General features: G+C 48.0%; 1 protein-coding gene across 1 annotated transcript; it reads right to left on the bottom strand.

Annotated features, from left to right (window-relative positions):
* Window positions 1–2547: 2547 nt before the first annotated feature.
* Window positions 2548–11615, bottom strand: LOC138083432 (pregnancy-associated glycoprotein 2-like). Its single transcript, XM_068977317.1, has 9 exons — window positions 11563–11615; window positions 10238–10388; window positions 9298–9415; window positions 9081–9199; window positions 7685–7884; window positions 6715–6831; window positions 4677–4833; window positions 4500–4601; window positions 2548–2700 (listed from the first exon to the last, which is right to left on the bottom strand). The coding sequence occupies exons 1-9, from the start codon at window positions 11613–11615 to the stop codon at window positions 2548–2550; spliced, it is 1170 nt and encodes a 389-aa protein (XP_068833418.1).
* Between the last annotated feature and the right edge of the window lie 283 nt (window positions 11616–11898).

The raw sequence follows: 11898 nt of genomic DNA, 5'->3' as shown, positions 1-11898 counted from the left end.
ACCTCCAGAAGATTGTACTAATTTGCACCCTTACAAGAAGAATTCAAGATCCTTTTCCTGTTTTTTCCACCTTTCTTTCTCACTAAAGGCTATAAAACTCTGGCTTACAATTTGCAAAGGATAAAAGTGGAAGGTAGGGGAAGATTGTTGCTTTAAAGATTAGAGTTTATCCTCATGTTGTTGACATAGGCTACAAATATGGAGCCTCAAGACTTGGGGGAGGGGGTCCTATTAATAGACTCCAGCTCCAGCCCCAGCCTTGGGCTGGTCTAGGGGAGTAAAGCCTGAAGTTTTCCAGTTCATATGATGGCAGTAGCTGTGCTGAGACCATGCATGTCTCCCAACATGAATGCAGCAGTGTGTTCTAAGGGAGGCATCTGCTAATTCACGCATTAATTTACTCAACATGTATTTCTTGAAGGCCTACTATGTGTCTGTTACCAGTGCTGGAGCCAGAAGTTCAGGGGAGACTTTTCACCCATATAGTGGGGGGTCATGCCTTGCCGGGAGTCATGCCTTGCCAGGTTTCATGGGGAGACAGAGAGATAGGATATGTAGTCAAGCAAAGAAATTACTCTTACTCTTATTGGTGTTTCCTCACCAACAGAAACATTATGGTTCCATGAAGACCAATGGGAAAATAAGTTTGAGATAATGTTCAGTTGAGTCTCCACTTAGCCCACTTCAAGATTTTTTTTTCATATTTTGCATTTCATAAACATTCTAAACATCACTGATGCATTAATATATTATTGACTTGTTCCACAAGAACAATTTATCAAGCCTCTTGTAATTCTTCTTTTTCATTGCAGCTCTGATGAAGAAATTTAGACATACATCACTTCCGATATTTACTGTTGAAAAAAAGAATCAGTTACTTCTACTGTCCCCTTGCCCCCTATATCAATTCTGCAATGGGTCCTCTTCCAGCCTCCTGAAACTGCTCATAATCCAGTGCCATCCCAAAGGGGCCAGGCACACGTAACCACACCCATGTTGCTGATTTGCACATGGATGGTAACTGCAGGGTGTAGAGATATGTTTCAGGGTGGGGTGGCAAGACTGAAGTCAGTTCCCCTCCAACAGGCCTATGCCAGCCTTTCCTCATCTCCCTGAAGAGGAAACCCCTCACTCCTTTGGCCTCCCACCCACATCTCTGTTGTTTTCTCCATCTGGGCCTGTCCTTTGGGGGTGGTCTCTTTATTGATCTCCATGACTTGGTGGTGGGTCCCTAAACCAGCCCTCTGTCTTGTGGGTCCACCACAGCACCTGGCATATAGTAAGTGCCCAGGAAATTTGTATGGAATGAATAGATGAGGAAGGAAAGAAAGAGACATTTCTTTTGCTGATGTATGTCTTGCCTGAGTAAAGGCCCATAGTATGTGGTGTGTTGGGCTGTGTTTTCCACCTTATTCATTCATTCCTGCTCCTTTTCTCATCTGGGCCTGCCTTCACCTCTCACTCCTGCTATACCCAGCCTAGGCCTCTGTCTAGGGTCTCCAAGTGAGAACCTGTGATGCTTCCACTCTCCAAGTGCCCAACCATGGCAGCTCAAACCACATGGTTTATACCTCTGCCCCTGGAGGAAGCCCAGAAAGGATGAAGGCTCTGTGCACCCTGGATCACCCTTTATATGAGTGGCATCCTCCCCAGCAGCATTGGAAAGGGTGCTATATGCCAGGTGCTGTGGTGGGCCCACAGGATAGAGGGCTGATTTAGGAACCCACCACCAAGTCATGGAGATCGATAATGAGACCACTCCAAAAGAGAGGAGGGAAGGGGCGTGCTGGTCCCTGGAGGAGAGGGATGGCTCAGGAACCCACACGGGGCTGCCACATGGGGAATGGAGCTGGAAAGGACACAGTGGATGTGGGTGGAAGAGAGCTGACAACTGGGATGGGGGACAAAAGGGAACCATCTCAGTGCGAAACTCTTCCATCAGAGCCCCCTGAGAGCAGAAGGCCACTGCCAATGTGCCTCTGAGTTGAAAGGAAGAGAATCTATTATTATTACCCTAATGAGGAGGTGGTGGAGTTGGTGGGGTAGTCATAAACTCTCCCATGGTCTAGAACATCCCCCAGCCACTACCGTTGTGGACATTTCTCTCTGATTTCAAGATCATGATTCTGGAGTAAACTAGAAATCACATTGCCTGTGGGGGCAGGGCCAAATGACAGTATAAAGCCTATGCCCTATGCCCTCCCCAGGATGTTTGGACCAGGGCTGGACACAAGATCTGAGGTAGACCAACCAGAGACCTCCAAGGTAAACTAATGTTTTCTGAACTTCTTTCCTTCCTGGTTAAATGCCCTAGAGATATAAAACCCTGGGACAAGATCCTGCCTGGTTATGATGCACCTCCCAGACCCAAAGAGAGGCACCCATTTGCATCAACACCACTGAGATAAAATCCTTTATTCTTTACTGAGAATAAGGTTTTGCAGAGCAACAAACACAGTTCCTCAGCATTCCTGGGAGGGAGTGCCTTACGTGTGAGTGAGTGTGTGTTTGGAGTGGGCCTGACTGATTTCTGTAGCAGCCCAGCATTTACACTGCATGAGCCAGGCCAATTCTGTTGTTTCTTCGATCGAAAACCAAGAAATACTGCTTCAGGAAGGCATCACCCAGTATCCAGGTCTCTGATTTGGTCACTTTCTGTGTGCCTCCTAGAAAAGCACTGAAGCAGAGGCTGGAAGTAATCTAGGGGAGACAGAAATGCACACCAGTCAGCTGGAGCCCTTACATGCCGCCCCCCTCAATATGCAGAGCTGGTAGGTTCTCCGTTTTATTTCCCTCCTTTGGTAAGAATCAGGTGGCTTTCTCCACAGCTGCAGAAGAGGGCGTACATCCAAGACTAAGAAGGGTCAATACCTGTGATTTTCCTGAGGGAAGGGAGTGGAAGAGGGGAGGATTGGGAGTTTGGGATTATCAGATGCAAACTGATAAAGTGAGGATGGATAAACAATAAAGTCCTACTGTATAGCACTGGGAACTGTATTCAGTATCTCACAATAAATTGTCATGGGAAATAGGAAAAGTGTATATATACACACATATATGTGTATGTGTGTGTGTAACTGAGTCATTTCTCTGTATGGCAAAAACTAACATATCACTGTAAATCAACTATACTTCATTAAAATTTTTTTTTAAAGAACAAGAATGGTCTGTGGTTCCCCTCACACTGCTGTTTTCCTTCTGTCTTCTTTCCTTCTGACACTGGCTAGATGTTTTCTCTGCACAGAATGCCGTTTCTTCTCCCCTTTCCCCACAACCCTTTTCTTCTAAGACTGTGCTCAGGCCCTCTTGGAGAAGGCAATGGCACCCCACTCCAGTACTCTTGCCTGGAAAATCCCATGGACGGAGGAGCCTGGTAGGCTGCAGTCCATGGGGTGGCTAAGAGTCGGACACGACTGAGCGACTTCACTTTCACTTTTCACTTTCATGCATTGGAGAAGCAAATGGCAAACCCACTCCAGTGTTCTTGCCTGGAGAATCCCAAGGACAGCGGAGACTGGTGGGCTGCCACCTATGGGGTCGCACAGGGTCGGACACGACTGAAGCGACTTAGCAGTAGCAGCAGCAGACCCTCTAGGAAGCCTTCCTGAGCCCACAATCACTATCCTTGGCCACTCCAGGCTGGGTTGGGTGACTTACCCTGGTGCTCCCCTAGTCTCTAGGCTTCATCACCCCTAATCTGTCCCTGTCCCACCTTTGCACAGCCCTTAGGGGTGCCACGTGCATGGAATCCAGCATAAAGTTGTCTCAACACAAGCAGGCTTCCTCATTCCTCCCTGAGGCTGATGGTTTAGAATTACTGCATTTCCCTCTCTTCCTCAAAGCCGTCTTTGAGCCCATCAGCCTGCTCTGAACTCCCACAGGGAGCTGATGTGAAGCCTCCACCCTGTGCCGGGGCTGAACAGTCACTGTGCACCCTTTATTCACCTTAGTATCCATCCTCCCCATAGAGGGGTTGGTACCGCAGCTCTCAGAGGAGGCCCTGGGGCTTAGCGAGGGGAAGTTGTAGCCAAGCATTAAGGCAATCATGTAATTTGTCATCCCAATCTGGACACTTTCGAGATAGGAAGGGAGACTGCTAAACACTATGGTGGGCCAGCACACTGGGACTGTCCTCAGCCAACCCCCCTTGTCACACAGTCTCTTTCAGCGATTGCTAGATTTGACTTTCCATGTTTCTGCATCTGAGGTCTCTGGTTGAACTGAAGGTCTGTGAGAGCAGAGACCCTTAGTGTTCTCCTCTCCTGTAACCCCCACCATGCCAGTTGGTGTCTCTACATTTATTTCAGAAGGAGAGAGTCCCAGACTGCCCTTTACTCTCACGTGGTTGGTTTTGAGGGAAGCACTGGCCCAACCACAGGGCTCAGCAGCATCTGTAATTATGCAACTGGGCCTGCAGAGGCCGCTGTCCTCTCGGCAGCAGCCCAAGGATTCCTGCAAGTCCCAGATTTGAGAACTGGCCCCTAGGGTTGGCCCCTCACCGACACGATGTAGTCTTCAGTGCGCATTGGGTAGTCAATGCCATTGATGGTGAAGACGACATGAGGGATTTCAATACTGTCGCGACACGAAATCGAGGAGTACTGTGAGAGAAAGAGGGAGAGGGGTCAGCCCAGCAAATCCTTGTTGTGTGGGCAGCCCTGGAGTGAACCTGCGGCATGATCCTTTACCTGGCAACCGTGGTAAGGCCTGGCCCTGATGAGTCTCTGAATGTTGGTGATCAGTCTTGTCGGGCCATGCACGAATGCGGTCCCAGTGTCCAGAATGGCCTGACATCTACTGGAACAGCCAATCACCTTCCCATTCACGGAGATGCTGGGAGGCAATGGGACAAACCAGGCTTCACTCTGAAGCCTCCCCCAGGAATGCCCCCTCTTTGACTACCTCCAGAACAGTCCTTCAGCTCTTGCCCTGACTGTTTTCCTTTGCTCTGCTCACATCACCTTCTTTGACTTCCTTTCAGTACTTGCATGCACCAGGCTCTTCCTACCTCAGGTCGTGGGCTTGTGCTGGTGCCATTCCTAGAAGATCCCCATTACCTTTGTATAGCTCATCTGTCCTCATCTTCCAGGTTCCACCTTAACTGTCCCATTCTCAAGGAAGCCTTCGCTCTGAACTAGATCAGGCTCTGGTCTTGCTCAGTCTCTGTGGACTCTTCCTCATGTCTAGCACATACCAAAATGGTAAATCCTTATGTATGTGAGTCATTTCATGTATGTTTGCCTTACTAGATGTAGGTCAAATTGTATCCTCAGTGCCTCCCTCAAGAACCTGGCATTTGTGGAATAAATGAATGAAAAATTGCAACTGGATACAGAGACCTGTATCTGGCCAATAATGGGTCAACTCACACATTGAAGATAAAGGTTCCCCCGGGTAGCAGATGCTCAGACTGGTGATGGGGGAGACCAGACTGTCCTGGGAGTATCTCCAGCACCACCCCTTTACCCAACTCAGACACTGAGGGCCCTGCCAGGCAATGCCTGAGTTAACTCAGGGGACCTCCAAAGGGTACCTAAGATTTTATCTGAGGATATCACCCAGAGTCCCATCATTATTGCCACTTGTTTTCATGCCACTCCTGGATCTCAGCTTCCTGATTCTCTCAGCCCCTGCCCCATTGTGTGCCCAGGGTTGGGGATAGGTAGGTGGTTTGTTTCTTTCTGTGAGTTGCTTTTAGGTCTCAAGAATGCAGACAGGGACTTCCCTAACCACTAATTCTAGTGGTTAGGAATTGCCCTTCCAAAGCAGGGGACATGGGTTGTTGGGGAACTAAGATCTCATATACCACCAGGCAACGAAGCTCAAATAGCCCAAAAAGAGCCTGCGTGCTGCAACAGCTGAGCCCAAGGCCTGCAAACAGCAAGCTCAGGCACTTTAGAGCCAGCAGTCCACAACAGCTGAAGCCCCCACACTGCCACTAGGGAAGCCTCCACGCGCCACAGCTAGAGAAAGCCTGTGCGCTGGAAAATGCAGCCAAAATAAAACACACAAGGGAGCCAACCTCCCTTGTGGAGAGCAGCCAACCTCTCTCCACTGCTAGGTAGCTTCTCCCTAAAGAGACTAGTTTTCCCGGGTTTGTCCAGAACTTTGTTTCTGAAAATGAAAATGAAAGTGAAAGTCGCTCAGTCGTGTCCAACTCTTTGCGACCCTATGGACTGTATAGTCCAGGGCTAAAACAGCAATTTTGTGTACTGAGAATCCCTTCGGTCTCAGATAGCTACGGGCATCTTATCACAACCCTGTTCAGGCTGGTGAAATTTTCTTAATCCTCTGTTCACTGCACGTTAGGGTCCTCAAACCGTGCTCCCCACCTCACAGCATGGTAGATACACCCCTCCCAGGGCTACACACATCTACCTGGATCCTGTTCAGGACCCTGGTTAGAGCCCTGGTCACGAGGCCTGGGGCAGTTATGGGTGGTGTGTGTACCTGTATTTCTGTGTCTGCTCATGTGCATGTCTGAATGTGTCTGTGTTTCTGTGCATGTGTATCCGTGTGCCTGTGCATTTTTATATGTGTGCCTATGTGTGTGTTTCTGTGTGTGTCAGTGTGGGTCTATATGTGTGTCTCTGTGGGTGGAGAATATAGCTGTGTGTGACTATGTGTCTGTGCATGCATTTGTGTGTGTCTGCCTGAGTCTGTGTGTACATGTGGTAACATCACTTGGGGTGGCCCTTAGAGGGAAAGACTTACCGATCCACAGTTATCTGCCAGTAGCGAGATTTGGACACTGGTACCCAGTTGAGATCTCCCTTGTAATAGGAATGGTCCACCCCACCAAGCATTACCACGCTGCCATACCCCTTCTTGCTGGAGAAAGAAGGGGGGAGTGTCATTGGAGGAGAGTAATGCCAAGCAATGACTGAGGGCTGTGCTTATCCACACATCAGAGGCACTACTACTGTTCCCATTTTACAGATGCAAAAATTGAAGCTTGTAGGGACTGAGAACCTGACCAAGGTTGGTCACGGGCTAATCAGAGGCACAGAAGTGGTTAGAAGCTGGGAAGCCTGGCCAGGCTTTGATCACCCAGCCTTCTGAAGAGAGCCTGGCCCCCTCTAGTGTGATGGGTGCTCAAAGATACCGTCAGAAGACTCCCTGCAGGAGGGATCTAGCTTCCCCTTGTCTAAACTATCATTCTTCAAAAGAGCTCAGGCCAGGAGGTGCTAAAGGCGTGGGTTCAGGCTCACCCAGGGTTGGATTCACTGGCCTGTGACCTGTGCCATCCATGGGGCCCACACTCACAGATCCCACATTTTCGTTTTTCACTGGTTCCTGAAAATTGTAGCTAGTCCTTGGCTCCTGGTGAAATGTTATGAATGGGGAAACATTCCTGCCATCCCTCTCCTTTTTCCACATCAAATCTATCAGCAAATCCTGTTGCCTTTTTCTCCAACCCATTTCCTGACACCTTCCATTGCTCTCCCTCTTCTCTCCATCTCCCTGGACCAAGCTGCTGCCCTTGAGCCAATGAGCACATCTCTGTTCCAATAAAACTTTATTTACAAAAAACCAGTGTTGGGGATAGGTGAGGCCCTAAGGACATAGTTCTCCTGGGCCAGACTATCAGGAAACCTCTGAGTCAGGTGGTCTATAACCATTTATGCAACTGCAAGTATCTTAAAACTAATCTGAAGAGAGGTCTTGTCCAGCTAAGACTTACTTGTTCAAGTAGAAGGCAAACACGGGCTCAGAAATGACTTTTTGTAGCATCAGGCTGTCAAACACAGGGATGATCCCAGTGGTGGCGAGGCTGGGGTAGCCCAAACCAAGGACTCCCTCAAAAGGTAAGAGTGGCAGGATCTTGCTAATCTGCCTGTAGGTCAGGGCAAAAGTCTGGTTCATGATGACAAGGTCCCCAATCTGTGGGAGAGGAGAGTTTACCCACATAAAGTATTGGGAAGTAGGGCTGGGGAGGAGATGCCATTAGCACTGCAGAGAAGAACTGAGGCCTGGCTGTGTCTTGGGTTGATCTCAGATTGTTAGACCAATCTGGGACAGGAACTCGGTTTCCATTGGTGTGGGGATGTGGATTTTAACAACACATGCTTGTCCTGCAAACAACATCTGAGTGAGTCAAACTGGCCTCATGCCTTCTGTACAGTTGGGGCAACCTAGACTCAGGACAAGACCAAATGGTTCCCACCTGAGGAAAAAGTGGGTAGAGAACAGGGTAGTCTTCTCTTTGGCATCACTGTGATCTGATAACAGAAATGGACTGAATTCATTGCAATGCATCATGGATTCTGCATCTGCCCAGGAAGACGTAAGCCCATTATACAAGGTCGCTGGCTAGGTTCTTATGAAAACTCTGCTTGGAAAACAGGCTTTGGGGGATGTGGGTGTATGTGTATGTGTATAAGCGAGAGAGAGCAAGCTAGAGAGGGAAAATACTCAGGCACTTTGGTGGAAGAGGGCCATAGTTTTTGTTTGATTCTCAAAGGCCCCCTAGAGTGAAGAACCCTAACAGGCTCCTCCAATATGTGTGCCCACCTGCTTTCTCTGCCTGGATACCTGAAGCCCTCGGCTGCCCCTAGGGGCTCCAGGTCAGTTTTATCCTCTCCCCAAATATCCAACACATGCTTGAATCCTGACTGGCCAGCCCAGCTCCACCACCTACCACATGTGTGAACTTTGCAAGGCCCTTGCTTTCTGCACCTTAGTTCCCCTACCTGTATCATGAAAATAATAAAAGTACCTGCTGCATGGTGTTGCTGCAGGGTTAAATAACTATTACCATGGAAGTGCCCGGCACATTCTTAGAAGATAAAAGTGATGACCTTCCCCCATCTCTCCCTGCTCCCAGCAAAATAAACCTTGAGCTTCTCAAGGGCAAAGTAGCTGCAAGTCCACACCCCAAGCTACTCTCTGTGTTAGCCACTCTGGAAGATTCTGTTAGCTAGGATGCTCTCTCCCTAGAGACAGGGTCATTTTGTATGGGCCTCAAATATCTAAGGGACTTTGGGGAGGATGGGCCCTGTCATCTAGCCCTGCGTCTGTTTTATAAGCAGCAGTTGCTCCTAGGGCCAGTCCTGACTCTCCTTCTGTTTCCACGTTACCTGAACAATGTCACGGCCAAAAAACCCAGTGATCTGCCCCAGCTCATTGCAAAAGTACATGTGACGGTCTGTCATCTGGAAAGTGGTAGACCCACGAGGGTTGAAGAGTCTGTGTTTACCTGCAGACACAAAGGATGAGGGCCTGTCATGTGCCAAGAACCAAGAAGGAAGTGAAAAGGGGAGTACAGATGGGCAAGGGGAGGGAAATGGTACTCACCACAGCCTGGATCGAGGCAGAAGACAGAGGACACCCAGAGGTCAGAGGAGCCGGTGTCAAAGAGGACCCTGAACTGTTGAGGGGGTGTTCCGATGCTGATGTTTCCGAAGTAGAATATCTACAGGGACCAAGGAGGGAAGGTTAGGGCAGGCCTGGCTGCGGTGTCCACCCCCGATTCTCAGACACTCTAATCCTCTGGGTGTTCCTTGTCTCCTGACATCATGTTATCATGTTCCAAACACCCCACATCACAGCCTCTGCTCAGACTGGAGCCTTCACTTTAGAAGCTCTCCAGTCTCCTCTTTGAATCCAGTATGAACACCTCCTTCTCCAAGTGACCCTCCTAGGTCACCTCAGACCACTCACTCTAATCGCAGACCATGTCCAATCAACAGCATGCAGCTGACCCTTTCATTTGATGTGTGTTTACTCTTTGCCTCTCTCTTGGGCATTCTTGAAGAAGAGATGATACCTCTTTTTCAAATCAGTAACAGTAACTATAGTGTTAGATTTTTATGGCATCACATGCCATGGGGGCTCAGTAACTTTTTACCGCTATCTTTCTTGGATCCATGGAGGCTGAACATCCTCTGCCTAGGGTTTCACACTTGATTGATCTTCTGATCAGCCATGATTGAGCCTTCATCTGTAACTCAGTGGCTCACTTCATTCAGAAAGAAAAATCTACTTAAACTAATATCTTTAGCACAGAACCGGGGGTTTAATGGTCACCTGGTCAATGCTGGGTCCAGTCACCACAGACCAAGAGTTGAGGATGAGAATGCCTTCTCCTCTGGGGATGGGGTCCCTGTTCCCACAGTGTTTCTGCCTCCTGTAGGAGCCCCAACCCCAATATCCTACCTGGTGCCTCCAGATGAGCCCCAGTGCTAGGCCAGAGCACCAGGGGGGCTGGGGAGCACCATCCTCCCAATACACTCACATTCTTAAAGTTGCTCAGGGGATGTATAGAGAATTTCTGGTCATTAGCAGAATGCTGGGACAGGCTGTAAGCGTGTTCTTCCAGGAAACTGTTCATCAGGTTTTTTCCCTTGAGAGTTTTTTGCATGGTGCTCATCTTCATTAGCGGGATTCTTTCACAGAGCAATGAGGAAGAGAAAACAAAGAGGCAGCAGTCAGATGTCCATGTTAGAGTATAACTGTCATACCCGGCTTTGTAATGACACTGTGTATTTTCCAAGCGTTTTTGTGAGTGTCATGTTATTATCGAGATGCCATGGAAATACCATGGCAAAGACCTAGGTCTGAACACAGGTTCTGTCATGTAATCTTGGATAAGGCGTATGACCAGTAGGAGTCTCAGTTTCCTCATTGGTAAAAAGGTAGAATGTAATAATCCCCACCCCACCCCCATATAGAATGTTTTCTGTATTAACTGAAATTATATGATAAATATACCTGTTATATAGATGGATACAATGTACTTGATATATAGGATGTCTCAACAGTGACAGTCATTGGCATTGTTGTGGCCATCCCAGTGTATCTTTCTCAAAAATATCTCTTGAGAGGGAGGCAGAAGAGGGATCATTATCCTCTTTTTACAGGCTAGAATCTGAAATGCAGGGAGTTTGTGACTTGGCTGTGATCACACTACTTGTTGGAAGTAAAACAGCTTAGGAATAATCTTGCTGATCTTCCTTCCTCCAGGGTTCAAGCAGAAGAGTGGGTTGAGAGAAGACGCCAGGAGATGGAGAACAAATTACGGAAGTTAAGAGGCTAGAGAAGGAAGGAAGAATCAAAATAGAAAAGAATAAAAGAAAAGAAAAAACGCAGAGTTCTGCATGCACAGAGACATCCAAAGAGATGGAGAGATAAAAGAGAGAGATACGGAGATGAAGAAACGGACACATACATGCACAAGTAGAGAGAAAGCAGAGAGAAGACCGAGAATCAAATGCAAGAGAAATGCTATTACACGGGACCACACATACAGTGGCACAAGTTGTCCACTGAACAATTCCAAGGAGTGCCATTTTCATCTAGGTCATGATGTGACTGAACCCCTTTAGTTGTTAAACCCTGCAGGCTTACCCTAAAACCCTTGGGCCCCATGGTGCCCATGGCAAGGTACTCATCAATAAGTGAGAATTGAACTTTAAGACTGTCAGGAAAAAATAAACAGAAAAGAAACAAGAAGGACTGTCAGGGATTGATTTCATTCCCTTCTAACCCTGATGAGTGGAAGAGGAAGACAAGAAAAATCCAAGGAAGAGAGATGACGCCACATAAGATCCCTGTACTTACATGACTATGCACTCTGAGAGGGCCACCAGCCCAAGGATCCCAAGCCACCTCATGCTTCCTTCTTGGGTCCAAGCACTCAGAAAACAGCAGGTTCTAAACAGGCAGTGGTGGTGATGATCACCTAGTTTTATATACTCTAATCTGTTGGAAGAGTCTCTATATGATACGAAAATAAAACCCTTGATAAAATCTTTACCTCCCTCAGTGTCTGTAAATTATGGACTTGGAACATTCTTAGAATACAAGGGTTGTCACTGTAATCTCTTCCTACGTGCTGGACTGAAAAACCAAATTGAGATGCATAGACTAGGAATGTGGAGACTCTTGCCATCTGGA

Source organism: Capricornis sumatraensis, chromosome 8 (assembly GCF_032405125.1).
Source record: "Capricornis sumatraensis isolate serow.1 chromosome 8, serow.2, whole genome shotgun sequence".
NCBI lineage: Eukaryota > Metazoa > Chordata > Mammalia > Artiodactyla > Bovidae > Capricornis > Capricornis sumatraensis.
Note: the sequence above shows the minus strand (reverse complement) of the source record. Positions and strands in the feature narration are given on the sequence as shown.

What these genes read in the sequence shown, in the direction of transcription:
- LOC138083432 (XM_068977317.1), bottom strand. Translation starts at nt 11,615, where the DNA reads ATGAGGTGGCTTGGGATCCTTGGGCTGGTGGCCCTCTCAGAGTGCATA. An exon ending in CTCTCAGAGTGCATAGTCAT is followed by an intron (nt 10,389 to 11,562) that starts GTAAGTACAGGG and finishes GCTCTGTGAAAG; the next exon opens with AATCCCGCTAATGAAGATGA. An exon ending in CTGAAGACTACATCGTGTCG is followed by an intron (nt 2,701 to 4,499) that starts GTGAGGGGCCAA and finishes TGTCTCCCCTAG; the next exon opens with ATTACTTCCAGCCTCTGCTT.